Genomic DNA, 27843 nt, shown 5'->3' on the forward strand with positions numbered 1-27843 from the left:
TATCTATAACTTTTAAAAGCAAGATTGTATCATATACGTTCTTAGCAGGGAAAGATTTAAAGCATCACATTCTGGCTGCCTCCAGCTTCCAATAAAGGGAGTCCATTACATACAGGTCTATTTAGCTCAGTGTAGAGCAGACTTGGGCAAAATGTGGCTCGCAGGCTACATCCGCCCATCTGGCTGTTCCAGTTCGGCCCGCAGACTGAAACAGCTGATGGGCTAAAAACAGTGTACAAAGGGGTCTGTGTGTGGGCTCATACTATATGTAGGAGGCGTTGTGTATTGGATCATACTGTATATAGGGGCCTGTGTGGACTCATACTGTATATATGTGACTGTGTGCAGGTTCCTATGGTATATAAGGAGTGTTCGCATACTTAATTCTGCTCAATGTTAAGTGGTACAATTAATATAAAATAATTCTAATTAATAAGTTAATATTAATATTGAGTATAATGAATTTCAGCCAATTGGTTTGGCCCTCCAAAACAGACATTGTCTCCGCTGTGGCCCATAGGGAGAATTAATCGCCCACCCCTGGTGTAGAGCAGTAGGCTGCCTCTAGTTGGAGGCTGCAGGTAGTAAATGTTTAGAGCCTTTCATTAGAATAAAGCTTTGCTCTAATTGACCGTCATCACATTATCTTTAGACACAAAGGCATAGTAGCAGAGAATCATCATCATGCTAAAAGCAATGACGCAGTAAATATACACAATTTCCAGCATTACCCTGCTTATCTCCAGTTAGAATCCACAACTTAATGTTTGCCAGAAGGAGACTAGCAATGGTAACGGTCACACCTTCTTGTAGCTTGTCCTCTATTGCAGTAGCACCTAGAAGCTAAAGCAGATCACACAACAGCAGCCATGTTATAAAAGAGCATTCAATGAAGGATGAGCCATGATACATGCAATCACTTCCATTTCCCATGCCAATCATTTTGCAAAAATAAAAACACAACATTTAGTAGAGAATTAATATCTGTCTTTTAGATCAAAGTCTAGACAAGGTAAAAAAAAAAAACATCACAAGAAAAAAAGTATTAAGAAAAATGACAACTCCAGCAGCTACATGTGGAAAAATATTCAAAAAAATTAGCATGAAATTTTGCGTTGAGATCACATGACGTCTGTCCAACCACAGTCAACTCAAGTCACTGGGTGTATGGTAATAAAATAGAGAAGACATAGGACGTTCACAGCACCAAGTACATACCATATGTCATCGTTTTATTACCCTTATGTACAGATCACGAGCTATACTAGTGGCCATCTGTGATGTTAGTGTTGTATTGCGTTCTCATAGTAAGTGTGTAAAATTGCATGAGAAGGGAGTCGTGTAACATTTACTTGCTACATCTGTATAAAAACAATACAAGAAAACTTGTGTAGTCTGTCTCGCACAAAAATGCTGAAAAGCAAAAAAATAAAACAAATTGATGCTATTTGTTACACTGCACCCAAAAGATGATGGACAGGCACACAAAGTTGTACCAATAAAAACTTAAGCTCACCACGCAAAAAAAAAATCAAGCCCACTGATGGAAAAATAAAGTTAAGGGTCCAGGAGAACGGAACGCAAACATCATTTTTTAGATACTTTTCAACTTTTGGAATCCCCGTAATCAAACTGACCCACAGAATCATGTTGTCAGGACATTTTTACCGCACCATCGGGGCATAATATCAAAACCAAATGGTGGAACGGCATTTTTTCCCCATTTCACAGCATTTGGATGCATTCATTTTAAGGTAAAATGAATGGTGTCATCCAATATTGCTACACGTCCCGAAAAATACAAGCTTTCATACGGCTATGCGGATGCAAAAATAAAAAAGTTGCGGCTCTTGAAAGAAGGGGAGGAAAAAATACGAACGAGCACAAATGGAAAGTCTTAAAGCAATTTCCTTACACCACTTTTGATAACGCTCCCTAAATAAGGGCTGTGCATCTATAAATACCGAAGGCAGCATATGTCGCACATTTATTTCTACACTAGTTATTAATTACTAGGTATTTCAGTTATTGTGTCTGCCCCCCCGAACACTCTCCATTAACATAGTGACTCATTGCCTCCGACTGCTCTGTGCTTATATTATGGTTCTTGTTTTTGGAATATGTGTATTTCTTCATTAACTAAATCAACCTAGTATATAAACTATTCATGTTCATTTACATTAACCTCTATAAACAATCAGAATGGTGAATTAAGAACATACCGTCATATCACTTTCTATTTGTTCATATGCAGCTGCCAGCCGCTCCTCTCGGTTGTCCAGAGCCGTGCTGGCCTCATGATGGATCTTCAGCCACCAGGAAAAGTAATCTTCAGTGAGATTCTTGTACGCCAGGGCTAATGTCCGCAGACCCTCGCCTGCAAAGTCCTGAAAGAACGACCAGTTAGATACTATACAGTCACACAATCCACTGCAATCTAACAAGTCATGTAAAAACTACCAAGAGCAATGATAACGAAGAGAAGTGGTGTATTTTCTGGAGTATGGTCCATACAATGATATCCCATGATAAATGTCATTTCCATACATTGAATAGAGCATAAAACATTGCGACGGTCCGCTAATTTATATTGTGCATGCCCAGCAGATTCGCTGGAGCAGGGCTTTTAACCCCTGAGTAGCGTTCCGGAACAGCCGTGCAAAGAAAAAAAAACACTCTCTCTCTCCTTTCCAGGCCGCGGTTCCTTTAAATTTCCCCTCCAGCGGATCCGTACACAACACGGATCCTGTAGCATCCGTTTAGCCCATGACGGAGGCGGATCCGTTTTTAACCGCTCTGGCGGATTTGCCTCCCGTCAAAATAACGGAAATGTGAAACAGGCCTAAGGAGCCAAGATGACCTACTGGGAATAAAGTGACCAAGCAATTTTTGGTATTGCTGTCCTCTGTAACAGCCTGCAGAATACAGTAACCTGTCACTTGTAGCCTCTTGCAGAATAACCCTCAATGCTAAAGGTATTTATTTTGCCAACATACAAAGTTAAAGATCTTATTATGTTGTCTGTAATTTTTCTCATATGCTAAAAACACAGTGATGTTCATCAGCGTGTAGGAACAGATTTTGATCAGTATTTTGGATCAGATTTTCAGTGTTTGGTTAGTGCTTCCGATTTTGCCATAAAGTTTTTTTTTTATGCAAGAGACGTATGCTGAAGTTTCTCAGATCAAACAAACCCATATATTTGTATTGGAGAGTTTGGTCCATGATGAGAATAAAAAATGGATGAGTTTCCATGAAGACCATTTGGATTGCAAGAAAACTGAGGCATGGGAGCAGCTACACGTATAAGTTATATTAGTGAAAATCAAAGGTAGAGCTCGTACATGAAACTCAGACATCTGAATGCGCTATAACTAGCCAAATCAGTTCTCATACTTTGCACTGATGAGGGCCAAAAGCCCAAAACACAGGGTCTGCAACTTGAGATTCTGATTTGGCTTTTATCCTAAGTCATATTGCAAGACTCGTTAAAGAGTTCATTGTGTCTTGTAGGGTCGCTACTTCCAAGAGGTGGCGCTATAGAGTTCAAGTCCTCTTTCTCTTTGAAGAGGCAATTTGCATATTAAATTTCCCAGAGGAGCACTGTACAGAGAATAAGCCTCCTGACATTGACAAGCCAGAGCTGGTATGTCACTGTCCACAAGGAGATACCTTACCCCCTCAGACCAGAGCATCTCACCTAACCAAATCAGTTCTCATACTTTGCACTGACAAGGGACAATAGCCTGAAACACCGTGTCTGCAAATTGAGATTCTGATTTGGCTTTTATCCTAAGTCACATGGCAAAACTCGTTAAAGGGTTGATTGTCACTTGTAGGATCGCTACTACCAACAGGTGGCGCTATAGAGTTCAAGTCCTCTTTCTCTCTGAAGAGGCAATTTGCATATGAGCTATAACTATAAATTTGTCTTTCATCAAAACGTCAGTTAGTCAAACTGACAAAAAGTTAAATTTACAGCAGTTTTTTTGGCATGAGAAACCAACAGACCAATTTTCACCAGTATGCTGGATTCGATTTTCATCCGGTTTTTGGTCAGTGTGTACATCTTTACCACCCTTGTGTTATTTACTTTTCTCATATGAGAAAAAAAATAATGGATGTAGGTTTTCCAAGCCAATTAGTCATTGGTTTCCCTGACTGGTTAGTGAAAAACGGTCGGCACATGGAAGCAACACAAATGGCATCAGTGGGCTGTCAGCTATTTCGTGGACCCATTCACTTACTTTGGTAAGTTTGGTTGTCAAACCGGGCTAAATTGGACACGTGTAAAGGCCCATATACTAAAATCAGTACATGTGCTATCCACCACAAAAAAACAAAACAGAAACGAATATAACTCCCATGTGAAATCAAGCTGTGCCTTAACAGTAGATTTTCCTTTTATGTAAGAGGTGAAGCCACAAACCCCCTAAAATAAAAGATAAAAATGTGTAAAGTGTAAAAAAACAAAAGTTCTAGTTATTACTAGAAAAAAAAAATCTCTGGAGTTGCAACGCTGCCAAGTAACTATGGTATAGACCAATAAACATCACTCAAGACTTACAATATATAATTAATGTGTTCAACAGTATATCCTTCGCTAATAAAACATGATTAAGCAAAAATCAACATTAACCCTTTCACTCCCCAGCCTGTTTTCACCTTTCTGACCATGCCAAATTCTACAATTCTGACCAGTGTCATTTTGTGTGTTAATAACTCTGGAATGCTTCAACACAATGTACTTCATGTTAGTGTTAAATTTAAACCGATATTTTTTGTTTATTTGTGAAATAATTGGAATTTCAGCAAAAAGTTTGAACATTTTTAAATTTTCAAACTTTTCATGCCTTTAAGCCACATAGTTATATCGCACAAAATAGTTGATAAATAATATTTCCCACATGTCTACTTCAAATCACCATAATTTTTGAAACATTTTTCTTTGTTAGGAAGTTAGAAGGGATAAAAGTTTATCAACAATTTCTCATTTTACAAACAAAATTTACTAAACCAATTTTTGTAGAGACCACATCACATCTGAAGTGACTTTGAGGGAACTACCGTATTTTGCAGATTATAAGACGCTCCGGATTATAAAACGCACTCCAAATTTTGAGAAGAAAAATAGGGAAAAAACTTTTTTAAAATAAAATGGTGGTGCTTCTTATAATCCATGCGTCTTATTGCTTACAGGGGGTGGTGGCTGCAGTGAAGTGGGGTCCCAGGGTCGCTGCTGGAAGAGGCAAGATTTGAGCATTGCTGCAGGCTGGGATGAGGGAGTGTTCAGATGTGCGGTGCGCCGCTGCGGATGTCCGATGCCGCAAGTGTCCGATGCTGTGCAGGTGTGTCTGGTGCAGAGGGGGTTCTGCAGAAATTTTGTGAAAGGCCAGAGCCTGATGCTGTGCGGGTGTCTCTGGTGCAGAGGGGGCTCTGCTGACATTTTGTGAAAGAAAGGCCAGAGCCTGATGCTGTGCGGGTGTCTCTCGTGCAGAGGGGGCTCTGCCAACATTTTGTGAAAGAAAGGCCAGAGCCCCCCGCAGTTCCATGGTTTCCTATGCGGTGGACTCCAGGAAAATGGCTGCTGGGGGCGACACATGCACAGATGGAGATCTCGGCACCAAGATCTTGGGAGATGAGATTTCAGCGCTGAGATCTCATCTCCCGAGATCTCCATCTGCTTATGCGCTGCACCCGGCAGCCATTTTCCCGGAGTCCACCGCATAGGAAACCAAGGAACTGCAGGGGGCTCTGGTCTTTCACAAAACGTCGGCAGAGTCCCCGCAGCACCGGAGACACCCGCAGCGACATGCCGCACATACGAACACCCCCTCATCCCAGCCTGCAGCAACGATCCACTCTTTCCTCCTCCAGCAGCGACTCTGCTCCACCGTGGCCGGTAAGGTATAGCCACATTATAAGAAGCACCACTAAAATGTTGCATTAGCCCTAAGTTTTTAATTTTCAAAACAGAAAATTGGAGAAAATGAACATCACAATTTGTTACGCAATTACTCCTGAGTATGCCAATACCCCATATGTGATCGAAAACTACTTTTGACGCACAGTGCAAAGCTCAGGAGGGAAGGAGTGCAATATTATACTGCAGATTTTTATGTTTATGGTTTTCAGGTGCCATGACCCACTGGAAGAGCTCGAGGTGCCAGAACAGCAGAACCCCCCAGTAGCTGACCCCATTTTACAATCTACACCTCACAATGAATTCATCTAAGGGTGTGTCACAGAATTTTAGACCATTGGGCAGTGAAGAAAAAATAATTAGACTTTTACCACAAAAATTTAGTTTTAGCCCCAGGTTTTACATTTTCATACGAGAAAATGTCATGCCTTTGTAGTGCCCGTACATTGCAATCCAGTATGTTGTTTTGCACAGTACGTTGTAATGCGCATTACATTATGCCCAGCTTGTGCTTCTGTAGACACGCACCTGTAAATGTAGCGGGCTCTCATCGCTAAAGAAATGCCAAACATGTGGATGCTAAGTGTGGTTTAGGCACACTGGGAGATTCAGAAGGGAGGGGGTATTTGGATTTGGGAGCACAAAATAAGGTGGATTTCTTTTGGGGAGTGAGGAGCCATAGCGCTTTTCCAGAGCCTTTCTACTACCAGTAGCGTGAAGCCCCCTATATTTACCTTAACAGATGAGGGACCTGAGTGGGCACTTGCTTTTCTTGTGGATTGAGTTAAAGCTTTTTTTGGGGAATATTTTACATAATGCTTGGGATCACATCTATCCGGCGCTCTACGCAGACTACTTACATCAATGTTGATATCTAAATCTCTGAGTGACGTGATTCAGATGAAACCCTTGAAGGATCCAGCAAAGTTACTCTGCACTCCATTTGGCCTCTTTTCCCAAAACTGCACAAAACTGTGGTCGACCGTGCTTTTATGCACGCTAAAAAGACGGACACAGTCGGATCATAGGCCAGATGGTGTCCACAGTGTATCCATCTGCCTCATTATAGGGAATTTTCTGCCAGGGGGTTCAGTCTGAATCATGTATTTCAGAGATTTACACAGAGACCCCGATGTAAGCGCTTAGAGTAGGATAAATGTGAGCAGGGCCTTACTGCGATCTTTGGGAGGCAAAATAAACAAATCAACAGCAGGTGAAGAATTGGATTTATTTTTTACACCGTTCTTCGTGCGGTACAAGTTATTAGACAACTTTATTCTTTGAAGCGGTGGAATTGCTCTGGCAAAAATTAAGAGACCACCACATCAAAACCCTGTCATGGCCAGCCCAATCTCCAGACCTGAACCCCATTTAAAACATCTGTAATGTAATCAAGAGGATGATGGATAGTCACAAGCCCTCAAACAAAGAAGAACTGCTTAATTTATTGCGCCAGGAGCAGTGTGAAAAACCGGTGACAAGAATGCCAAGACGCATTAAAGCTGTGATTAAAAATCATGGTTATTCCACAAAATATTGATTTCTGAACTCTTTCTGAATTAAAACATTAGTATTGTTGTTTCTAAATGATTATGAACTTGTTTTCTTTGCATTATTTGAGGTCTGAAAGCACTGGGTTTTTTTTATTTAATTATGACCATTTCTTATTTGTTGGAAAAAAAAAAATACAAAATTTATTGCTTGGAAATTCGGAGACATGTTGTCAGAAGTTTATAGAATAACAGAACAATTAACATTTTACTCAAAAATATACCTATAAAAAGAGAAAAAAATCAGACAAACTGAAAATTTTGCAGTGGTCTCTTAATTTTTGCCAGAGCTGTATACCATAGTTTTTTATGTTTTGGCTGCTGTCACACACTAAAAGACTCTTTTTATTGCAAAATAATCGCCATATTTTGAGAGCTATAATGTTTCCATATTTAGGCAGACAGAGTCATGTGAGGGTTTGTTTTTTGTGGGACGAGTTGACGGTTTTATTGGCACCGTTTTTGGGCACATACAATTTTTTGATTGCTTTCTATTCCAATTTTGGGAGGCAGAATGAACAAAAACAGCAATTTAGGAAATATATATTTTTCTATGCTGTTCACCGTTTGATAAAAGTGACAAGGAAGTTTTGTTCTTCAGGTCAGTATGATTACAGCAATACCACATTTATATACCACAGTTTTTGTGTGTTTTGCCGCTTTTACACAATAAAAACTATTTTACAGAAAAAAGAATTGCTTTTGCTCCTCTTTATTTCTCCACTGACAGAGCTGTATGGCGGCTTGTTTTATTACGTGACAAGATGACCTTTTCAGTTATACCATTTTTAATTACATTTTACTATTTTATCACGTTTTAACATTTTGTTTAATGATATGATGAAAAAGCATAGTTTTTTTAAACAGTTTTATTTTATGTTTTATTTAACTAAAGGGGTTAACTACTGTGACAGTTCTATAGATCAGGTCGTTCTGTACTCGGCCATACCAATTCTGTGTACTTTATACATATTTATATATGACATAGACCTCTATAGGATTTTAACTTTCATTACTCTAATTGCTAGAATAATGCATTTACATCTCTCAGTATTAGGCCAGGATCACAGTGGCGTAGATTCTCTCAGGCAAGAGAATCTTGGTCAATTATGAAAATACTCTCGGAGTGAACTCTGTTCAGAGTTTGATCCGACTGTCAGGACACTGTGCTCCAGTTCTCTTGTATGAGAGAATCGCAGCACAGGTGTGGAGAAGATGGAGAAAGTAATTTCTCCATCTTTTCCTTTGCCCGTGACCGCGGTAATCGCACTGCAGTGGGATGACATCCGACTGCAGTCCGATATTTTCCATGCATCCATAGACTTGTATGCGTGCGTGTGAGCAGTTTCGCAGCATGCTGCGATTGCTTTCTCATGCCGAATAGACAAGGAAAAAAAAAAATCGCAAATCAGAGCTGCCTCATAAGATAACATTGGTCCGAGTACTTTGCGATAAAACATTGCATAGCACATGGCCATGTTATACACTCGTGTGAGAGAGCCCTGACACTGACAGAGCCTCTCCAACCATGCTCTGGGCCTGGTCTAAGCAGGCCACCCTTGCTGATAGACCCGGTGATTGTCATGATGGCTATCGGGCTCTCGCAATGACGATAATGGGGCGCTGATTGGAAGGGAAAGAGATCCCACTCCCTTTCTCAGCCTTTTAAATGTTTCGATCAATATCGATTGCGGCATTTGGGAGGTTAAACAACTGGGGGCGATACGGGCGCTGCTCCTGGCAGTGCCAGCCAGGTCTCAGCTATTACATGCCACGCAAGAGCATCATGACGTACCTATACATGATCGGTTGGAACGTCTATCTGACCATGATGTATGGGTATGTCAATTGTCGTGAAGGTGTTAAAGCCCAATTACTCTGGAGGGTTAATGTAAGACAACTATATTAGGAGATGTATTGGCTATGCATTGGTTTGTGAAAGTATTCACCACCTTGGCATTTTTCATGTTTTGCTACCTCCCAACCTGGAATTTGACTGTTTTTTGAGGGTTTGCATCAGTCTATGTAAAGAACATGCCTACAACTGTGAACATTTGGTTTTCTTTTTATTGAGATGCTAACAACAAACAGGACAAAATAACTGAAATCTTCAGTGTCCATAACTATTCACGCCCCTAAAGTCAGTACTTTGTAGAACCTCTCTTTTGTGGCAATTACAGCTGCATGTCACTTTGGATAAGTCTCTATGAGCTTTCCATGTCTTGCCACTGGGATTTTTGCCCAAGGCAAAACTGCTCCAGCTCCATCAATTTAAATGCTTTCCTCTGATAAACAGCAAATTGTCTTGTTAGAAGGTGAACCTCCCTCCCAGTCTCCAATTACTGACAGACAAACAGGTTTGCTCAAGAATAGCCCTGTATTTCACAACATCCATCATCCCCTCAACTCGGACCATTTTTCCCCACAGCATGATGCTGTCGCCATGTTTCACTGTGGGGATGGTGTTTTTGGGGTGATGAGCTTTGATGTTTAGGCACCAGACATAGCGTTTACATTGGTGGCCAAAAATTCAATTTTGGTCTCATCTGACCACAGCACCCTCCTCCATACATTTGGGGAGTCTCCCACGTCTTTTGGCAAACTCAAAACGAGTCTCACAATTTGGGTGTAAGTTTTACATTTTTTTCTGCCCACTTTTCCATAAAAGGTGACCTCTATGGAGTGTAAGGCTTTATTGTGGTTATATGGACAGATACTCCAGTCTCTGCTTGGGAACTCTGCAGCTCCTTTAGGGTTAACTTTGATCTCTGTGCTGCTTCTCTGATTAATGCCCTCCTTGCCCAGGCTGAGAGTTTTGGTGAGCGGACCTCTATTGACAGGGTTTTTGTGGTACCATGTTCTTTCCATTTGATGGTGCTCTGGGGGATCATCAGAGATTGGGTTTTTTTTTTGTTTTTTTTTAAACCCAACCCTTACTTGTACTTCTCAACAACTTTCTCCCTTGATTGGAGATCTCCTTTGTCTTCATGGTGGTGTTTGGTTAGGGGTGCCTCTAGTTTAATGATGATGCAGCCTCTCAGAAAAGGTGTACACAGCATATACTGACAGACCATGCGTCACTTAGACTGCACACAGGGGTACTTAACGTCACTAAGCATGTGACTTATAAGGTACGGTAATTGCTCGCACCAGTTATCTTTAGGGTCTTCAGAGCAAAAGGGATGAATACATATATATGCACATGCCAATTTTTAGTTATTGGATCCCGGGCTGATGCATCACACGACACAAATCGTATAACAAAAATATTTAAGCACAGGTTGTAATGTAACAAAATAGGTAAAAAGTTAAAGGGGGTGAATTCCTTTGCAAGCCAATGAATACCATGGTAACCCAGATGCACTAATATACACATGCATTTTTTCATTTCTGCGATATTGGTTAATGATATTTTCATATTTTAATATTTTCCCAGAAAATTCTAATAAATTATAATCCTGAACTCTCCATTCCTCCTCGATAGTATAAGCACTGCTGCTGCATTCAATCCTTATATAGTATAGCACCATTCAGTAAAGAATACAGCTTAAAGAAACACTCCCATCAATATTTATATCCTCTTAATATATTGCAGTCATCATATTATTAGGCACTGTGTACTCACAATCACTCATTTTTCCTTTCTACCCAGTAAATTCTTCTCTTTTCTATTAGGTCTATAACTTCGTGATTAAAAACGGACTAGCTGAATCCTTTTAAGCTCTATTTAGAAACAAGAGGTCATTTTTCAAAGTATGAGTCACTGCAAAAGTCCCTGGCAGGGGAAGGATGGAGCGGCTAGGTCATAAGTTGAAGAGAATGATAAATGCAAGAACACTCAGAGACTTTCTGTTTCTACACAGAGCAGAGAAAAGAGAGAAGAATTTACTGAGTAGAAGGGCAAAATGAGCAATTGTAAGTACACAGTGCTATATAATATGAAGACTGCAATATATTAAGAGGATACAAACCTGGATGGGAGGAATGCTTCTTTAAAATACCATCACTGCAGTCAGCCAACAGTGTTAAGACTGACTGCTTCCAGCAATGGGATATGCAGGGCACATGTAAACTAAGCTTCCTCATTAGCCCAACAGATCAGTAAAAGAGGTTAGTCACTGAAAAGTGAACACAAATGTCCACAAAACATATATTATTTCTTTATTAGAATAGTGACAAATAAAACAAAACTCTTTAAAAATGGTAGCTCGCAGAGGGTACATGCTTGAAGGTCAAAAAGTAAGAAGTATGCACTAATAAGAATTATACAGGGAAGTTCACAGAATTTCTTTGTAATAGTGTACATATATTGATCCAAAAATATAAATATGTAAGAGATCATCCTATTACTCTAATGTTAGGCATATATATGATGTATGACTGAGCGTTTCAATGAGGAAATACAGTATTACCTTATAATAGTGAGTATTAGCTACAGCCAGGACCATAAATCATCATGTCCCTCCACCCCAACACGCGCTTCGCTCCTGTATCTTCTGGAGGCGTGTTGTGGTGAAGAGACACTGCTGCATTAAAAGCCAAGGACTGCCAATGGGAGAAGAGAGGCGTGGGTGCGTCGGGTGTACTAAATGATCGAGGCGCATGATATACGAGGGGCGCAGCACACAACAGCGACTTCCAGTCTGCGAACTGGTGGAACACAGAGCTTCCGGCCATGACTACAAGGTGGGAACAGACTCCTCAAACTGACAGATCGCCGTCAGAACTAAAGTTAATTTGGGCGCATGCACAATACCAACTGCTTCCAGCAATGGGATATGAAGGGCACATGTAAACTACACTTCCCTATTAGTGACAGGTGGCATACTCACATTGAGATGTTCTGAAGTAATGTACAATAATTCTTCACTACTGATATGAAGCCTCTCATACAGGATAGTGTCTGCACCTTTGCAGTAAAGTTTAATTTGTCCTTCTGGATTTCGCACTGGTGAAAAAGAACAACCTTGTTAACGGCAATACATAAGTTTGTGAAGCATGTAAAAAAATGATATCTTTCCCAAAAGGTATATAAATACAAGCAAAAAATATTTTGGCGTTGTGTTATAGAAATGATCTACGTTAAATTCTTTTCTTTACAATGTGTCCAAGTGTAGGAGTGAGTAATTCATTTTCTAAAGGGCCAAGACAGTGGTTTTTGTGAAGGGCTGAACCAACCGGCCAAACTTAAAGGGGTTGTCCCAGGAACAAAGTTAATTTTAATCTATAGATCTTGAGATCTTGGAGTAATAATAAATTCCATAACTGGATGTGTTAAAAACGGTTCCTGTGCAGAGATAATCTTTATCCACATAGCCCTCCACATAGTACGATACCCTAACTGCCCACCCACACAGAATAATATACCCACAAACAGTATGACATCCCCATAGCCCCACACACGGTATGATGCCCTTCAGTTTCCCCCATGTGCTAAATGAGAATTAAGAATGAGAAATAAAAAACACAAAAATCAAACTACACGCTTAACCTTGTTCTCTTTGATGCACTGCTCCCCTCCATGTGTACTGAAGGTGCGCACAGCAAGCATGATCTAGAATGTCCCAACAACTCCTGCGCAGAGTCTCAGTCACACAGACTGAATGGTGGAAGAGGATGGTGACGGCTCCCTGGCTTACTGTTCTATGTACCGTTATCTTTATCCTGAGGATACAGCTATCAGTGAAATTGAGATATCGAGCGGTGAGGCAACCACGTGGTGTAGTATATCACTATTTCCAGCCCTTTTGTAAGCTGGACAGAAACAGGCACAGGGTCGGATGTGGCCCGTGGACACACTTTACCTATGTCTGTTCAGGGGTCCCCATGATCAATCAATACATGGACTGTGGATGGCTGCCTGATCAACACCTGCTCCACTTGGCAATGTTTAGTGTTTGATTGAACTGCTCTGTTCTGTGCATTTATGATTTTCGTTATTACAGTACCCCTTGGTTTATCAGATATGCCCCTATTTACAGGGTGTACATTAACCTTACAGTGATATGATTGGGCTGCCCACTTCTTTCTTTCCTAAACCCTATGCAGCGTCACTTTTTATTGAATTACTTTTTTTTTATATTCTAATTACGATTGTTATTTTTATATGAATTTTGTGTCTCTCGCTTTATTTTCATCATTATGCTCATTGAGGTAACATGGATACAGTAAAATAATCAATTATCTACTGTAAGGTGCAAAAGTGTGAACGACTCCCTGCCTCGCTATTCAACAAATTTGTTTATCTACAAGAGAGGACACACTGCCTAATCTAGTGGACATCAAGAGAACTGGGATAGGTAACTTATTTGGCCAGAGAATAATTTTCAATTTAATGGGTGCGTTGTATAGAATTATTTCAAGTGGCATAATGTATTGTATTATGTGGGCTTTGTGTATTGTATTATGGGGGCTTTGTGTATTGTACTATGGGGCACTGTGTATTGTATTATGTATTATGGGGGCACTGTGTATTGTATTATGGGGGCACTGTGTATTGTATTATGTACTATGGGAACAATGAGTATTGTACAATGCATTATGCAGGCATTGATTATTGTGTTAAGTATTATGGGGCATTGTGTACTGCAGGGGTGGGGAACGTCCGGCCCGTGGGCCGAATACGGCCCACCATATCATTTTGTGCGGCCCACAGCCGCTTTCCCCACTTTCCCTATTTTTTGGCCATGGGCCCTTTATGAATTGCGCGCGGTATCTTGCCGTACTTTTCCCATCAGTGGGACTCGGGAAACTCCTGCTGTGTGGCTCCAGGTGAGGGACTGAGTCAGTGGGAAGACTCCTGCGGTGCTTGCTCCAGGTAAGGGAGCGTTATAATCCTGCTGCAGCAACAGACACGGGGGCTGCATTGTCAGGCAGCCTGCACCAGGGAGACGCCGGACTCCGCGCACAGGAACCAACCCTGACAGGAGTCGCTGCCCGCCACCACTCCATCCACTGCTGAGCGAGATAGCAGAGCTGAAAGTGTCACGTCCTCCTGTGGGGCTGCATTGTGCAAGGTAATCACGATACCTCAGGCCCCATGTACCCCCCATGTGCTGTATACCTCAGGCTCCATGTACCCCCCATGTGCTGTATACCTCAGGCTCCATGTACCCCCCATGTGCTGTATACCGCAGGCTCCATGTACCCCCCATGTGCTGTATACCTCAGGCTCCATGTACCCCCCATGTGCTGTATACCTCAGGCACCATGTACCCCCCATGTACTGTATACCTCAGGCTCCATGTACCACCCATGTACTGTATACCTCAGGCTCCATGTACCACCCATGTACTGTATACCTCAGGCTCCATGTACCCCCCATGTGCTGTATACATCAGGCTCCATGTACCCCCCATGTTCTGTATACCACAGGCTCCATGTACCCCCCATGTGCTGTATACCTCAGGTTCCATGTACTTCCCCATGTGCTGTATATCTCAGGCTCCATGTACCCCCCCATGTGCTTTATACCTCAGGCTCCATTTACCCTCCATGTGCTGTATACCTCAGGCTCCATGTACCCCCCATGTGCTGCATACCACAGGCTCCATGTACCCCCCCATGTGCTGTATACCACAGGCTCCATGTACCCCCCATGTGCTGCATACCTCAGGCTCCATGTACCCCCATGTGCTGTATACCTCAGGCTCCATTTACCCCCCATGTGCTGTATACCTCAGGCTCCATGTACCCCCCATGTGCTGCATACCACAGGCTCCATGTACCCCCCATGTGCTGTATACCACAGGCTACATGTACCCCCATGTGCTACATACCTCAGGCTCCATGTACCCCCCATGTGCTGTATACATCAGGCTCCATGTACCCCCCATGTTCTGTATACCACAGGCTCCATGTACCCCCCATGTGCTGTATACCTCAGGTTCCATGTACTTCCCCATGTGCTGTATATCTCAGGCTCCATGTACCCCCCCATGTGCTTTATACCTCAGGCTCCATTTACCCTCCATGTGCTGTATACCTCAGGCTCCATGTACCCCCCATGTGCTGCATACCACAGGCTCCATGTACCCCCCCATGTGCTGTATACCACAGGCTCCATGTACCCCCCATGTGCTGCATACCTCAGGCTCCATGTACCCCCATGTGCTGTATACCTCAGGCTCCATTTACCCCCCATGTGCTGTATACCTCAGGCTCCATGTACCCCCCATGTGCTGCATACCACAGGCTCCATGTACCCCCCATGTGCTGTATACCACAGGCTACATGTACCCCCATGTGCTACATACCTCAGGCTCCATTTACCCCCCCATGTGCTGTATACCTCAGGCTCCATGTACCCCCATGTGCTGTATACTACAGGCTCCATGTACCCCCCATGTGCTGTATACCTCAGGCCCCATGTACCACCCATGTGCTGTATACCTCAGGCTCCAGAAATGGGGTTAATCAGCAGGTTAGTAGCGTTCCGAACCTGCCTGGCTCCTGCATATAAAACCCCACTGCTGGGAGGAAATGAACTCTAAAGGCCCCATCACACACAGCGAGATCGCTGATTTTGTGACGCCACAGAGATCTCGCCTGCGACATCGCTGTGTGTGTGACATGCATCAGCGACCAGCCCCCCCCCCCCCCGCCGGGTATCGCTGATCGTGCTCAAATGTCCTGGGCCATTTTTTGATCTTTAGTCTCCTGCTGGCCATGTGACAGCGAGAGACCAACGATCAGCGACACTGGGAGCTGGTATCCAAGATATATAGATACCCGCTGTTTACCTCGGATACCAGCTTACTAATGTTTAAGACAGTTATTGAGTGATGAGCATGTATACTCGCTGCTTGGGCTTTCCTGAGCATGCTCGGGTGTCCTCTGAGTATTTTGGCGTGCTTGGAGATTTATTTTTTGTCGACGCAGCTGCATGATTTATGGCTGCTGGACAGCCTGAATACATGTGCGGAATGCCTGTTTGTTAAGGAATCCCCACATGTATTCAGACTGTCCAGCATCCGCAAATCATGCAAATGCGTCAACAGAAACTAAATTTCCGAGCACGCCAAAATATTCAGCGGACACCAGAGCATGCTCGGGAAAACCCGAGCAACAAGTATACTTGTTCATCATTATTAATAATTTTATACGGCCCCCGAACACTATTATAAAATTCCAAATGACCCTTGGCACAAAAAAGGTTCCCCACCCCTGGTGTACTGTATAATGTATTATGAGGGCATTGTGTATTGTATTTTGTATTATGCAGGAGTTGTGCATGTAGTATGTATTATGGGGTATCTTGTATTATGGCGGCATTGTGTATGTATTATGTGGCACTGTGTATCGTATTATGAGGCACTGTGTATTATATTATACATTATGGGGGCATTGTGTATTGGAGTATGTATTATGGAGGCATTATGTATGTATTACAAGGCACTGTGTATGTATTATGGGACACTATCAGATTATGTATTATGGGGCATCATGTTCTGTATTTATGAGGGCATTGTGTATGTATTATGAGGTAATTGTATATGTATTATGGGGTATTGTATATAGTATTATGGGGCATTGTATATGTATTATGGGACATCATGTATTAGATTATTTAGTTCAAGAAGCACTGTGCAAAGAATTATTTAACAGAACCATGTTGGTCTTTATTACAAATATGGATGGCCCTCTTGTCTATTTAGAGCATTTAAAATTTTCCTGAAGGGAAATATTTTACGCGGTGTCTCTCTAGTTAGGTCTACACATGATACATTGCAATTTGTATTCCTCTAAATGTGATTATACGCCCTGATCCGCCATAACCCACAAGTGCACAAACAAATTTTACAAGGGAGCCTGAGCGACTTATGTAATATTCATTAGGAAAATGTCCACCATGTCATAGAGAACACAAAATGCAACGCAAATTATGTACTAAACAATATGTATAAAGATTACTCGTAAAAAATGTAGGATCCGGCAAAGCTTATATGTGAGAATTTTACCCTGACACAATTAGATGTATTGGAGAACGCAAAAAAAAACACCAAACTGACCTACAGACATACAGGTGCTTCTCACCAAATTAGAAAATTATCAAAAAGTTAATTTCAGTTATTCAATACAAAAAGAGAAACACATATTATATAGTCATTACAAACAGAGTGATCTATTTCCAGTGTTTATTTCTGTTAATGTTGAGGATTATGGCTTACAGCCAATGAAAACCCAAAAGTCATTATCTCAGTAAATTAGAATAATTAACAAAAAACACCTGCACAGGCTTCCTAAGTGTTAAAAACGGTCCCTCAGTCTGTTTCAGTAGGCGCCACAATAATGGGGAAGAAAGCTGACTTGACAGATGTCCAGAAGGCAGTCATTGACACACTCCACAAGGAGGGTAAGCCACAAAAGGTCATAGCTAAAGAAGCTGGCTGTTCAGATTATCCAATATATTAATGGAAATTAGAGTGGAAGGAAAAAGTGTGGTAGAAAAAGGTGCACAAGCAACCGGGATAACCGGAGCCTTGAAAGGATTGTTAAGAAAAGGCCATTCAAAAATTTGGGGGAGATTCAGGAGTGGAGTGCTGCTGGAGTCACTGCTTCAAGAGCCACCACACACAGACGTATCCAGCACATGGGCTACAAGTGTCACATTCCTTGTGTCAAGCCACTCATGACCAATAGACAACGCCAGAAGCGTCTTACCTGGGCCAAGGAGAAAAAGAACTGGACTGTTGTCAGTGGTCCAAGGTGTTGTTTTCAGGTGAAAGTAAATTTTGCATTTCATTTAGAAATCAAGGTCGCAGAGTCTGGAGGAAGAGTGGAGAGGCACACAATCCAAGCTGCTTGAGGTCAAGTGTGAAGTTTCCACAATCAGTGATGGTTTGTGGAGCCATGCCATCTGCTGGTATAGGTCCACTGTGTTTTATCAAGACCAAAGTCAGCGCAGCTGTCTACCAGGAAATTTTAGAGCACGTTATGCTTCCCTCTGCCGACAAGCTTTTTGGAGAAGGAAATGTCATTCTCCAGCAGGACTTGGCACCTGTCCACACTGCCAAAAGTACCAATATCTGGTTTAAAAACAACAGTATCACTGTGCTTGATTGGCCAGAAACCTCCCCATAGAGAATCTATGAGGTATTGACAAGAGGAAGATGAGAGACACCAGACCCAACAATGCAGACGAGCTGAAGGTTGCTATCAAAGCAACCTGGGCTTCCATAACACCTCAGCAGTGCCACAGGCTGGTCGCCTCCATGCTGCGCGGCATTGACGGAGTAATTAATGCAAATGTAGCCCCGACCAAGTATTGAGTGCATTTACTGAACATACATTTCAGTAGGCCAACATTTCGGATTTTAAAATAATTTTTCAAGTATTCTAATTTACTGAGATAATGACTTTTGGGTTCTCATTGGCTGTAAGCCATAATCATCAACATTAACAGAAACACTTGAAATAGATCACTCTGTGTGTAATGACTCTATAGAATATAGAATATAGGAGTTTCATTTTTGCATTGAAGAACTGAAATAAATTGACTTTTTGATGATATTCTAATTTTGTGCGAGGCACCTGTGTGTGTATTTACAGGGAGTGTGTTAGTTCATTAGTGACAAATATAGTAAGTTCTTTATTTAATGGCTTCAGTTTGTAAATCACTAGTAAATGGATGCATATAAAATCCACCATGCCTGATTTTGCTCTTCTCCAGATTCTATTCTCCCTGCTCATTCCCTCTGAATATGCAAACATATGTTTACTGGTCTCACTTGTCTCCGTGTGGATTAGAAGACACGAAAAGGGTGGATAGAGAACTGTGATGAATAACAGAGATCTCTGGTCTATTCATGGTTTTGGTTAAAAAAAAAAAAAATTCTGAGGACAACCGCAGCTTACAGCCAATTTGTGCTTTAGAAGCTGATTTTTTTTTCCACATAGCCAGTATGAACATTCAACGTCTAAACTGTAAGAAGTATCTTCTATAAGTAATGGGCTTCCTGGCTCAAAAAGAACAATGAATTGAAGTGTAGAAATAAAGGGAGATTAGGACGCATTTCACTTCTTGGTATTGTGATTTGTTTTTCAAAATGAATCGTTACCATAAATATGTTAAAATGAAGCGTACACCTCATTAATGCTGTGATATTCAATTATACTGAATTTTCTACAATATCAAATGAACCGTAAATTTTTAAAAAGAGGCTGACACAAAAAGAAAGACTGTAGACAGGACACACTCTGGCAGGCAATAGTCTGAAGTGTGAGAGGTGCAAGCTGGGAGGAGAAGATGGATTGAATGTGGGAACGAGCCAAAGGAGAGTTTCACAGTTCTAGGAAGAGAGCAAGAAATCACAGACAATACGCATTTGCTAAACTTGTTTGAGTAGAAAGATCTGATTTTGATCAGTTTGGAATTTTTATCTTCCAAAACGGAACGTCGTTTCTGCCTGTTTACATGATATAAAGAGTATATTTAATATTTAAAGAGTAACTGTCATTTTAATTTCTATTACATACATCAATAGTACACATGAAAATAAGCAACTTTATAACGTATCAGGGAGATTTGCTGCTTTCTCCTATTGGATTGATCTTTCACTGGCAAGGAATCAGTGAAGGCAGATTTTCACATTACTGAGATGACAGTTAGCGATTTTAAAACTCTATGGAGAGGGAAGGGGAGGAAGAGCCATAAGCAGACACAGACATCCTGCTACAAGTCCCATAGAACTTTATGAGCACCAACTGTCATCTATATCAGTAATAGGATCGTCTGGATTCACTGAACACAGTTTTTACCTATGAATTGGGAAATTTGAAATGGAAAAAAATCAGTTCAGGAGAAATTAGGAGATTTCTCTAACAAGACATTTTTATCTGCTCCTGATCTATCAGTTCTCTGAATCCTTAGCTCTGTATAACCCTGCCACCAACACTGATTGACAGCTTTCTGAGTGCACTGTGCATAGGCAGAAAACTGTTAATCAGTGGTGGGAGAGAGATTATCGCAGCAGGTTTACTAGTCCTCTAGTGATGATCTCTTGCTGATATAACTACAGCATGTAGCTCAGTAAGTGACACATGCTGTAGATAAGCCCCCAATCAGACCTGCAAGAGAAGAAAAATAAGTTTTATTATACTCATCCAAGGGGGCGGTCCGGTCCAATGGGTGTCGTAGGTCTGAGTCCGGCGCCTCCCATCTTCTTGCAATGTCGCCCTCCTGCTTGCTTCATCGCTCCCCAGGATCGCGCTCCTGCGCAGGCGTACTTATCTGCCCTGTTGAGGGCAGAGGAAAGTACTGCAGTGCACAGGGCCTCTCTGACCTTTTCCAGCACATGCGCAATGCAGTACTTTGCTCTGCCTTCAACAGGACAGATAAGTACGCCTGCGCAGGAGCGCGATGCTGGGGAGCCATGAAGCAAGCAGGAGGGCGGCATCGCAATAAGATGGGAGGTGCCGGACCAGGACCTGCGACAACTATTGGACCGGACCACGCCCCCCGGGTGAGTATAATAAAATTTGTTTTTCTTCTCTTGCAGGTCAGATCAGGGGCTTATCTACAGCATTATAGAATGGTGTAGATAAGCCCTGAAAGGCAGTGGCCGCATCTTATATCGGCCAAAGCTGCTGACAGGTTCCCTTTAATTACAAGAAGTGAATGATCTTTATTGAAACGTTCATGTAAAACCCATTTGCGGAGTAATGACTATAAAGTGAAAATTTTAATCATATCTAGCTCCTTTCTAGACAACTGTGGTCTATCATCAGGCAGTTAAAACCTTCATTCGTTGTTAAAGTTTACCAAGCATGGTTATGATCACCCAAGTTGATCAATTTTACACTAATTCTGACCACTTTTATTCCTGTTCCACAAACATACAGCCAAATGTATTTATTGAGCAGTAAAGCTCATTCACATCTTTCTTCAAATACAATCACAATGACCATTTCTTTAGCAGACGGTAATAGGAGCAGCTGTTCAGGCAGAACGAGATTAACATTTACAGCCACTAAAGCACATTGCTATTTCATGCTGCATAGTTTACAAAATGTGTTTTTCCTGTTTTGCGGAGAGACACATAAGTTGGTTCTTCGATCTAAATGAGTGGGAGCTTTCACATTGCTCTTCGCACATGCTCAGTGGCCCCTTTGGGGCATATGTCCAGCCCCACCACTCCACCTGCCAAAGGGGATTTGGACATATGCGTTGATGGGGCCATAGACTATAATATTGCCGGCAGAGAGTCCGAAGGCGGATGCAGTCTACTACGCCTGAGTGTTGTCCGTCTCCAGTAGGTGTACACTCCTAAAAATGATGCATGTCAGAGAGCACGTTTGCTCTGCTAGCACCATTATAGTCTTTGGACCCGTCGGCGCCTACATCCGAATCCCGTTTTGCAGAGGGTTTGGACGCAAGCCTTGACAGTACCACCGAACGGGTGCCGGAACGCAGTGTGAATGCACCCCTAGCGGTGTGTGCTGCATGGTAAAACACATCATTGAGAAAAATTGTTACCTATAACAGACATTCTTTTCCTGACATTGTTGAAGTCTAGTATGGCTAAGAGCTGGTATGTAACAATTTTCCCCATTTCCTGCACAGTAATGGTCTCCGGTGTTCGAGATTTGAATATGAAGCCAAAATTCCTTGCAGCAGTAACCAAAGCGCCTTCATCTGGTGACTGAACCTGGTAAGCAAGATCTCCTGAGCAGTTAAAAAAAGAAGAGGGATATAAATAATGGTAAAAACATATATGTTTTAAACTGTCAGATGTAAAAAGGCATTCAGCATAACACTGATGTATGAAATCCTGAATACAGTATTTCATTCATCAGAAGATGCCATAACGCATACAGTAAGATGCTGAACTTTAATGCAAGTCACTCGAGTCACGCTGCCCATACCACGGGCAGCCCGAATCAGTTTGGCTATAAGACTACTACTCTGACACACTCGGCATTTCAGACAATACATAGTTTGAAAAGCCAGCCGGGGACCACAGGAAGAGACCTAACTAGTCCAGCACGACTCCTGGCCGGCTTCTCACCGCCCCGCTCCAGGTGGTTGACTGCTCTCTCCCTACACACATGGTGATCCTAGCAGCAAGCGTTATATTCTTCTGATGCACCAGCTCAGGGAAAATTGAGCATTACATAGTTTTAATTGAAATGAATGGGCAGTCCGTGTAATAATTGGCCTTGACGATGCTGAAACCACTGCTCCTTATGACACGTAAAACGTGGGTCCACGCTCCATAGATGTAACAATTTTAGACTTCTTAACTACTGAAGGCTATTAGGCATCTAAACAATAAATACCTTAAGGCCAAAGAGTATCAAAGATGTTAGAATAGACCAGTGCATCGAAAAAGATGTAAAAATTAACCTCTTCAATCATGGGAACCTGCGGATACCGAACTATGGTGCATGGTGTAAAGCACATACAAGTTATAAATCTTCCTGACATCAATTTAAATATTAAAAAAATTGATGATGTGTCATGAAGGTGACATGGTGGCTTTGTGCTTACTCCAGTGTATAGATGTATCATTGTAATTCTGCCTCTGATGATAAGGAGCATGCTGAAAACTCTTCCAGATTGTACAGGAAGTATGAGCCTAAGAAAGTGCCAATGGTCAATGTGAAAATTGTAAGATTTCTAATATAGCTTTATTTTTTTAATAAGGATCAAGATATGAAATTAAAAATGTTACCGATTATTTATTTATCTTTTTTAAATACACATAATGCAAAAACCTGAATTATACAATTGGTGATTTTATGATGATCGCTTCTTTATAAATGTTGCCAATGATCATTCCTAGGAAACCGCTGTATATTGTGTATGACAAACATTGCAATAAAACAAAATCCTCTTAAAAACGTGAAAATCTTCTGGGTAAAACCTATGATAACTGAAAAAACATAACCACAATTGTTTAACTGAATCCAAATAAATAATTATTATATATATATATATAATAATAAACTGAATAAAATAAAATAACAAAAAAAAAATTATGCTTGTGTAAATGTCTAAATTAATTATATTGCAGAAACATCAATGATTCGAGCCAAGCAGCACCGTGCTATACAGAGGAGAATCCCCTAACAGAAGCCTGCATTTATTATATATGACTAATAACACTGGAAATATCAACCTTTAACGGGCAGGAAAAGAAACATGTCAGTTTTGCAATATCTATAAACCTTTGGAAAACATCCTTTTTTGGACAAATAAATGCGTGTGAAAAAAGGTCACAGGAAAATGTGTGGGACCCATTCATAAACATACACATCATGAGCAATTTCACTGGTATCAGGTCTGAGTCACCAGCAATTCTGAAAATTCCAGAACTGCAAACACGTGTCTGTCCAGAGAGCCACGAGGCAGCTAAATTATAAATACTGGAAGCTCGTGTAGCATAACTCCTGTACGGGGCAGTACATGGCGAAGGCTCACCGAAAGGGAGATTCTGCATCCTGGTTAACCCTTGCCTCTACTAAGCCCACAATTCATGGCAACAATCAGTAAATGAAATGGAAGGATTCATCTTATCCATCACTAGATCAGGTTTTCAGAGCGGTCAACAGCTCGGTTATTACATGCCTTAGGGTATGTGCATGCTAAAAGTTTTTAGAGCAGAATCGGAGAGGAAACCACATTTTTTAGGAGTTTTGAGCTTTTAAGAAGGATTTGGAGAGTTTCTGCTCCAAAACTCCTACAAGAAAACTCAGTCTGAACACACCCTACGGCTATGATCACACAACATCTTATTCAGGTAGATTGTTCCTGGAACCCACCTGAAATAGCGCAGCAAAAACGCTGCAGAAAATTAATGATGCGCAGCAATGTAAAAAAAACTTCAGAAACTGCGAAGTGGTTTAAAGAAGCAGCTTGGGCATTCCCTGGGCAGCTTCCGCTAGGAAGTCGTTTGCCAGTTACAGATTAAATCATAGAAAAGAAAAAAGACGTTTAGGCAAAACCACCGGTGAAGCCGATTCACAAAGAAGACTTTTTCCTGAAGCAGCTTTGTGTGGGAATTAAGATGACGTGAACACATACGCTAATAGAGGCTCATCAAGCACAGGGGTTTAGGATGCCAGTCCTATAACATGGCGGATTCGACATGCGCTAAACTCTGCTACATTGTACAAACCAGATTAAAGAGATTGGACAAGTTAGTCTTTATCTCAACAAACTTGGTGGGGACATGAATTTGTGACACTCGCTAACATACAAGCTTTATACTCTTGTTTGTGGACAGGAGACCTGTACAAAGAGGCGGCTGACAAAGGAGCATGAGACCAGAACCGTCCATCTGATTCCTCCAACTCAGAAACAGCTTTCTCATGGGAGTCGTTTTCCTATTGTACGAGACTGATGGACAGGTCTGGCCACTTCCCCACCACCAGCAGCCGTTTTGTGGACAGAAACTCTGTGCAGTCTGCGAGGACTAGCAAGGGTAGGAATAGAACCTGTCATACACACACATACATATAAATATAATCACACACACACATATATATATATCTCCAAAAAATAAAGGGAACACAAACATTTAGAATGATGTTTAAGTGTTCCCTTTATTTTTTTGAGCAGTATATATAAAAACACATTATATGTATGTATGTGAGTGCCACAAAATTGTGATCCTAACACATTCGCTGACATACAAATAAAAGTGGCAAATACCATGAGAAAGAGTACAACACGATACGTCAATCTAGAACAGGCCCCTGGGAGAGAACACCAATACTCGTTGCACCACTTTTTATCAATGACAATGTGCAAACTAAAACGCAAAAACTATATGTAAACTGAATGCTGCAACTTTTATTATGGTTTTAAATACTATCACAAGCACTTAAAGGGAATTAATATGAACATAACAGGTTATAGACTGCTGAAAAGAGTAATACCTGTAGGTCTCATATCAGATGTCTTGTTGTTGAGAAATCATTTTTTATCACGTTACATAAATGACTTCTTCCAGGCTCTGGAGAGGATGGTGCTTGGAAGATAACTCTGCCTCCAGAACTTGTTTTCTATAGAACCAGTGTGATGTGTAATGGTCGCTCTCTGCTCTCACTGCAGAGCTGTGTGTGGTTATACCTCACATATCTACAGGTTCTTCTCAGCTTCAAGCAGACAGGGTTGCAATATTTTTACAATACAGCATAGATAAGTGAGAAGCAATAAATGTATTTGCAATACGATAACATTCACTTCTCCTGTTCTGTGTTAGTTATCGTATTTTTCGGAACATAAGACGCACCGGACCATAAGACGCACCCCAAATTTTCAGATGGAAAATAGGGGGAAAAAAATAATGTGTCAAATGGGGGTCCATCTTACAGTCCAAATTCAGTTTACTGGGAGGGGGGGATCGGCACAGGTGGAAGAGTGGTCACAGGGGAGCGTGGTCACAGGGGTTGTTCGGCTGGTGCGATGGCCTACGGTAAATCCCATCCCAGGCTGGTGCGGCGGTGGTGCTCTAGGGTTCCCGGTGGTTCCGCCAGTATTTTGCAACAGGTTCGGCTATGGTGCGGCGGGGCTCTGCCGGCATTTTGCGACAGGTGCAGTGATGGTGCTCTGCCGGCATTTTGTGAAAGCCTGGAGGCCCCCACAGATCCATTGCTGCGATGCGGTGGCCTCCGGGAAAATGACCGCAGGGGGCGGCACATGCTCAGATTCAGATCTCGGTACAAGATCTCGGAGCCGAGATCTGAATCTGAGCATGCGCCGTCCCCGGCAGCCATTTTCATGGCCATTTTTATTTCATAAATAAATTACACGTCAAAATAAACCACTTTGTAACATATCTTACATCATCTTCTTTCTCCACCAGGACTGATCAGTCATTATCAAAATTCTAAATTCACGGGTAAAAGCTGTATTCAGTGAAGGAAGATTATTACATTACTGAGACAGGAGATGGCAGCTGGTGCTCACATTGTTCTATGGAGAGGGGAAGAGTTGGGAAGAGCTCCCATCATCTACATATAATCTTATCAGTAGTAAGAGCTTTTATATCATTAATGTAAATAAATCTGAATACAGATTTTACCTGTGAATTGACAATTTTAAAAATGAATGATCAGTCCTAGCAGACAAAGGAGTGGATTTATCTAATAACATATATTACAAAGTTTCTTACTTTCACATGTATCTAAACAGCTCATTAAACCAGGGGTGGGAAACCTCAGGCCCGTGGGCCGTTTATGGCTCTCACTGACCTTTTATCTGGCCCCTGGGGACCACAGTACTTGGGCCGCCAGCTGTATTTTGATATCCGCCAGCCCATTCACTTCTTCTTGCTCTGTGAGCACACACGCGCAGTGCTCACTACTGAACGCTGAGACGCGTGCAATCAAAGATTACGTCCTGGCACCAGTGCCAGCGTCAGGACATGCTTTGTGGGCAGAGTTAGCGCATGATTTGTACGGCCCCCAAAGGATGGTATAAAATATCCAAATGGTCCTTGGCTGGTTTAAGACGGCAAACATTTTCCAAGGAAAATGATTAAACGACATTTGCGGATTGTCAAATGATCTTTTTTTTTTTTACTATGGAACCCTAAGTGCAAGAAATGGGGCCAATAACTGATTGCATTGGGAAATAAAATATCACAGTAAAATGCTGATGAAAGTCCAAACGCTGGAGAGAGTCCAAGCGCTTGACATCTCTTTATGGTGACATTCTTGGATCCAGTTTACAGCACTGAATCCATTGGTGACTGCGAGGAATACAAACCTGCATTCTTCTCCTCAGACATAACTGTGTGACATAAGGATAGTAATCGGAAAAACTCCTGCACGTGAGGCTCTTCTAGCTTTATAGCCTCGATTAAGCTGTGATCATAAAACTGAAACTTTCTATCAGCAAGAGGGTTGAATGAAAAGTCCACTGGAGACGTTTTCTGGAATATAAAGACATAAAACATAGAAAACAGTGAATTATAATAACTTCATCTGCAATAAACACATTGATATTGATCCCCAATGAATAATAAAATGTGGCGGAAATGATGTACGATCCAGTACAAGCCCGCAATTGTAATTCATCGATGTGGACAAGGAAATGTATGACTGCCAGCAAGAAGGTTAATCGCCATTTATCTTTAGTGACTGCGTTCTGGATTGCGCCTTCCTAGAACAGTCACTAGCCCAAAATGTCACAAAGTTCTCATGAGAATCAAGTGTCACTAACTAAATCCCAGATTATGGCAAGCAGATGTGCTTGCACATCTACTAACTATGGCCATATTTTTATAAGCAATCATTTTTATTTTACAGACATTCATTGACATCCAGCAGCCACACCTCTTAACACACAATGTTCTCTGGTATCTACAGAGAAGATCTGATTCATCATTCATCTCATTCCCAGTAAGTCTCTATGTGCCA

At 41.6% G+C, this 27843-nt stretch overlaps 1 protein-coding gene across 3 annotated transcripts in view; it reads right to left on the minus strand.

Annotated features, from left to right (window-relative positions):
- The window catches only part of ATP8B4 (ATPase phospholipid transporting 8B4 (putative)), a 355883-nt gene that overhangs the window by 59984 nt on the left and 268056 nt on the right, over positions 1-27843 (minus strand). For all 3 annotated transcript variants that reach the window (XM_073568472.1, XM_073568473.1, XM_073568474.1), the window contains 5 exons: positions 27191-27356; positions 21950-22138; positions 12306-12421; positions 2223-2387; positions 732-843 (listed from right to left, as the gene is read on the minus strand). In XM_073568472.1, coding sequence (XP_073424573.1) covers positions 732-843; positions 2223-2387; positions 12306-12421; positions 21950-22138; positions 27191-27356 — 748 coding nt within the window. The remainder of the gene's footprint in view (positions 1-731; positions 844-2222; positions 2388-12305; positions 12422-21949; positions 22139-27190; positions 27357-27843) is intronic.

This window comes from Dendrobates tinctorius, unplaced genomic scaffold (genome assembly GCF_039654945.1).
Source record: "Dendrobates tinctorius isolate UK_male_01 unplaced genomic scaffold, ASM3965494v1 ptg000022l, whole genome shotgun sequence".
In the NCBI taxonomy this organism is placed as follows: Eukaryota; Metazoa; Chordata; class Amphibia; order Anura; family Dendrobatidae; genus Dendrobates; species Dendrobates tinctorius.